This window comes from Leopardus geoffroyi, chromosome B4 (genome assembly GCF_018350155.1).
Source record: "Leopardus geoffroyi isolate Oge1 chromosome B4, O.geoffroyi_Oge1_pat1.0, whole genome shotgun sequence".
Lineage (NCBI taxonomy): Eukaryota > Metazoa > Chordata > Mammalia > Carnivora > Felidae > Leopardus > Leopardus geoffroyi.
In genome coordinates, this window is record NC_059341.1 from 55,147,682 (window position 1) to 55,153,095 (window position 5,414).

Consider the following 5,414-nt stretch of genomic DNA (forward strand, 5'->3'; position numbering starts at 1 on the left):
AAATTTTAAAAAAAGAAAGATAAGATAGGCAAGTATTGTCTAGGATATGGAGAAAAAGAAACCCTCATGTTTTGTTGGTGGGAATGTCAATTGGTGCAGCCACTGTGGAAAACAGTATGCAGGTTCCTCAAAAAATTAAAAATAAAACCACCTATTGATCCAGTAATTCTGCTGTGCGTTTTTTTTTTTTTAAATAACATCTATACACAATGTGGAGCTCAAACTCACCACCCTGAGATAAAAAGTTGCATGTTGTACTGACCAAGCCAGTCAGGTACCCCACTGGATATTAAACCAAGGAAAACAAAAACACTTTTTGTAATTTCTTTTAATAATATTTGAAAGCCAGTAAGCAGCTACAGACACAATTCAAAAGTAGACAGGTTAAAAGAAAAAAAAAGGAGAAAGAGCAAAGACACATCCTTCACAATACACACTGAGCTCTATTAGTGTTCACTCACCAACATCCCTTTGGAGGCCTAGCTTTCCATGCAGTCAAGAGACTCTCCAATATTGTGCAGAGAGACAAGACTGCATTCAGGTGTGATGATGTCAAACCAAATATGTACAGTGTACTGCTTAGTTCAAGGTCTACACTTTTGGCCCTAACTTAAGCGGAGTTAGAGACCAGACTGTACTGGATCCCATAGGCAAAGTAGATAGCAAACCCAATCAACATCCAGACAGCAAATAGGGCCCAGGTGGCAGCTGTCATCTGCACCATAAGGCAAACATTCATGAAGATGCTCAGTAGTGGGAGCAGAGGCAGAGCAGGGACCTTAAAGTAAAGGGGACTAGAGCTCTGTGGCTGTCTCCAGATGACCCCAGTGAGCCCAGTGATGAGCACCAGAAGCACCACAACCACTGAAATCCACACTGGGTCTCCAGAAAGCAGAACTGGCCACTGGGCCAGCACCAGGCAAAGAAGAATTAGCAGCAGAGCAAGCAGTGAGGAGCAAACATGGACAACCCGGCCAGAGAGTGGAGTGGGGGTGGGGCTGCCTGGAAAAAGTAGTCCCTGTAGAGTCAGCCTCTCTACTATATGTCCATTCTCCTCCAGCACCTCTGATTCATTTTCCCCTTTCTTTGCCTCAGGCTGATACCTGAGGATGAGAATGGAAGTAGCAACCAGGGAGTGAGGTATCAGGGATCCAACTGACCTAAGGTCCAGGAGATCAGTGAGCCCAAAGAAGACTGCCATGATTGCTGTAATAATGCTCAAGATCACAGTGGTCATTATAAGGATGAATGGGCGGGAACGGATTCGTTCAAGGACAGGGAACAGGAGACCATCCTGTCCCATCCTGTGTAATACTCGACGTATGGGAAACATAAAGCCCAAGAGCCTGGCAGAAACAATACACAGAAATGCAAAAGCTAGAAAATAGTAGGCAGGGGTCCAGCCAATATGGAGTAATGCCTGAGGCAAGGTGCTCCCATGTCGAAGCTTGTAGTAAGGCACCATAAGTGTAAGTGCTGCAGAGACACCAAAATACACCAAAAAGCAGATGAACAGTGAAATCATAATGCCCATGGGGATGGAATGCTGGGGATTCCGGGCTTCTTCAACTTTTTCAAAAATGCTGCTAAAACCTATAAATGCATAGAAACAGGTAGCTGTTCCACGGAGAATCCCCTCAAAGCCAAAAGGCACAAATCCTCCAGAGCCCAGAGGGCCCAAGCTCGAGGTGTCATTGAGTCCAGCCATTGCATAGTCCTCTTCTGTGAGTTTCCAGTTGTGCAGATCCCCCTTAATGAAGCCAGAGATGATGACAAAACTGAGAACCAAAAGTTTCACCAATGTGGCCATTTTGGTAACTGGGAAAGACCAAACATACCTCAGATTCCGGAATTCTATGAGCAAAAACACAAGACCCACAACAAAGATATCTACATATTCTGTAAGGACACGGGGAACATGTGGTGAGATGCTCTCACGCAGGGTCTGAGAGATCTTGTTCCCACGCAGGTTGTCAAAAGCTAAGATACATGCACGGGCCACAATGGCTTTATCACCAACATGGGAGAGGATGAGGGTCCAGCCAGTGATGAAAGCCCAGAGTTCACCTATAGTGACAAAGCTGTAGAGATATGTAGAGTCAGAATGGGGAACTCGGGCACTAACCTCTGCATAGCACAGCCCAGCCAACACAGAAGATAGGCCAGCCACCAAAAAGCAGATCACAATGGATGGTCCTGCTTGATTTCTGGCCACCTCACCAGCCAGGATATACACACCTATACCCACTGTGCGGCCCACAACCCGAGCCACTAAATCCAGAGTGTTCAGGCTTCTCCGTGGGTCATCCTTAGCCACCGGTTCCCTCAGTGTAGGTCTTCGTACCAGTTTTTGACCAAATCTACGAAGTGCCTGACGCAGCATCCTAGCTGGAACTGAAGAGGATTCCAGGATCAGAGAGCTGCAGCAAGCCCAGGGAGGAAAATCTGGGATCAGGTTCAGTGAGACTCAGTGAAGCCAAGTAGACTTGGGGCTGCCGAAGTCCATTACTCACACTTCAAAGTTGCTGCTTTGTATTTCATTTGACCCTTCATAATGCCTAAACAAGAAATATTTACTGAATGGTGGTGTTCAACCAACCAACTGTAGCTCAGAAATCCCATTTCACCTGTTGCGGCCCAAGTATCACTGAAATTGAAACCAAAAGACATCATAGAAAAATCAACCCTGATTTCCCCTCAGAAACAGTGCCAAATACCTCCCAACATTCTCCTTTATTGCACACTACGGGACATAATCCCTTTACATTCATCTAACTCATGTAGCTTCATGTACTAATTAAGCTGTACGTCACAACAGGGAATGAATGTATTGTGCAATAATTCACACACAGGATGATTACGTGGTGCTTGGGCATGAGATATGACACATTAATTCATGTGTCTTTGCAATTACAGAACCATTTTTTAAATTACATTTGAATTTGAAATACAAATATTGGTTCCTCTGTCTTAAAACTCTTTGCCTCCAAATCAGTACCCAAAGTCAGATGTCACTTTGGTCCCCTCTTTCCCCATTCTGTGTCATCCACTTAGCTGTACTGATGGTAAAGTGTGTACAGTCCTACTCTTCCCTTTACCTAACTATGCCAACAGGGGTGCTGTGAAAATAGGAGAAGAGAGCAAAGGGGGCAGGGCCTTCATAACTACCTGCAATAATGAGAGGAACAGGCTGTCTTGTGAAGAAACACTGGAGAAATGGGTGTAGCAGTCAATCAAGCATCCATTAGTAAGAAGGGAGAAGAACCAGAAATGTCACTTGATGAATTCTGACATTCAATAAACCTCACCCAAAGCAACCAGACAAAATTTACTATAACTTTTATGTCCACAGTAATGATGGGCAGGGAGAAAAGAAGTATGTCACCTAGCTCAGTAGTTCAAAACCAAAACAATTCCTTCTTTCTCCTCCCTCTTTGGGTTCCAGGAGAGAAGGAGACCTTGCTTCTATGGACAGTCTCCTCCCTGGCCACGTTGTGTTCTATAAACACCCTACACTGTCTGTGATGTGGTCCACTGAAGCTATTCAAATGGGCCTCTTCTCAAAGGGAATAAGGTTTTGGGTGAACAATTCACAGCAATGCCCCAGAAATGAGAAGTGGAGAACAGAGAAAACAAAGTCATGCAGTCCCCACTCTCCCCCATACTCAGGCTCCTATTTTGAGAGAATTTTAGGAAATGTTGTCAGAGGTTTTAATAGAAAGATTAAGTCAAAATTGAAAAGTCTTCTCTGTATATAATCAAAATGAACCCTTGGGAAATGGGTCAGACCTTCTGTGTACAAATCCATCTACACTCCTTATTTGCCACCCACCAGTTCCAATGTTATGATTTACCAACAAGCACACAACATAGATAAGGAGAGTGAATACTTAACTCATGGAACCTTCTAAATTATGAATATGATTGACGTGTCCCCACCCACCCTGAGGCTTGAAACCCTTCAGTGGTTCCCCACTGCTCTTCCTTCATAATACTTCCTTTCTTCATCATCTAACCTGTGCTGATTCCCCCAGCCTCATTCCATGCCCAGTTCCTGCTCCAGCTGCAAAATATAACATCCAAACTGTTCCCTGTGCCTCTAATGCTTTTTTGTCCCTTCACTTAGCTAAGCTTCACCTCTCTTCTAGTTTCCAGCTCGGAAGTTTCTTCCCCAGGAAGCCTATCCTGACCCGTATGCTGCCCTTCCTATGTGCTATCATAACACCCAGGCTTCCCCCATGTGCTATTTACCCTAATGTAACAAAATTCAAGGTCAGCTGCCTGTGTATGTCATCTATGAGACTGTGAGTTAGGTGCTCAATAAATATTTATTGAACAAATGAACAAACTGAGAAGAGAAACCTAAAAGAGCACATAATCCAGAATTCAATCCAGAATTGACTTTGAGATACATACTTTGTAACCAAGCAGTCTTTATAATCCTGGCTCAAGTAAGGATATAAATGGAATTACCTTCCTTGTAGAAGGCAAGCAAAATGAAAAGTGTGAAGGGAAAACCAACTGATGAAACCTTAACTGCACATCATTCATGGCAGGTATGAGCAACACAGGGTGATAAAGAATTGTTTGTGGGGCATCTGAATGGCTCAGTCTGTTAAGCGTGTGACTCTTGATTTTGACTCCGGTCATAATCTCATGGTTCTGAAGTTCAAGCCCCACATCAGGCTGCACACTAACCACATGAAGCCTGCTTGGGATTTTCTCTCTCCCTCTCTCTCTGCCCCTTCTCTGCTCATTTGTTTGCTCTCTCTCTCTCTCTCTCTCTCTCTCTCTCAATAAATAACTTAATTTTTTTAAAGAATGTTTGCATTTGAGGACACTTGTTTTAAATATCAGGCTGATTTGGGTTACAGGCAACCAGACACCCACACCCAGCTAAAGAAGCTGTAACTTTTTGAAGGCATCATGCCCAGGCCCTATAATCTAGGTAGCATGTCCTAAGGCAAAGGTTCTCACTTTGGGACAGAGAGAGAGATAGTAAAGACACCTGGGGACATTTTCAAACTTCAGATCCTCTCCTTCTGGAGATTCTTGTTCAATAGCCCTGTACTTCCTGTGACTGATCTAATCCACCCCAAATGAGAAGTTGTCTTCAATTCCAAAGACAAGAGATTCTAAAAGCTTCCTTTACAGGAAGGCAGCACAATTTAGTAGTTAGGAGTAAAGCTCTGCAGCTAGATGGTTCATGTTCAAATCACAACTCAATCTCATACCGGATGACTCTGGACAAATTAGTTCACCTGTTAGGGCTTTAGTTTCTAAAACAGTCGAATGAGAGTAAAAGTAAATACCTCATAGAGTTGTTGTCAGCAGTAAGTTAAAGGATGCCTATAAAGTAGTTAGTTCCATACCTAGCAAACAATATCTACTTAATATAATCCACCTAAAATTTA

The 5,414-nt window shown here is 43.5% G+C and overlaps 1 protein-coding gene across 1 annotated transcript; it reads right to left on the reverse strand.

Annotated features, from left to right (window-relative positions):
* Positions 1-310: 310 nt before the first annotated feature.
* LOC123590944 (cationic amino acid transporter 3-like) lies at positions 311-4,681 on the reverse strand. The gene has a single exon (XM_045464622.1). It carries the CDS (start codon positions 2,381-2,383, stop codon positions 611-613), a length of 1,773 nt encoding a protein of 590 aa, XP_045320578.1. The 5' UTR covers positions 2,384-4,681; the 3' UTR covers positions 311-610.
* Between the last annotated feature and the right edge of the window lie 733 nt (positions 4,682-5,414).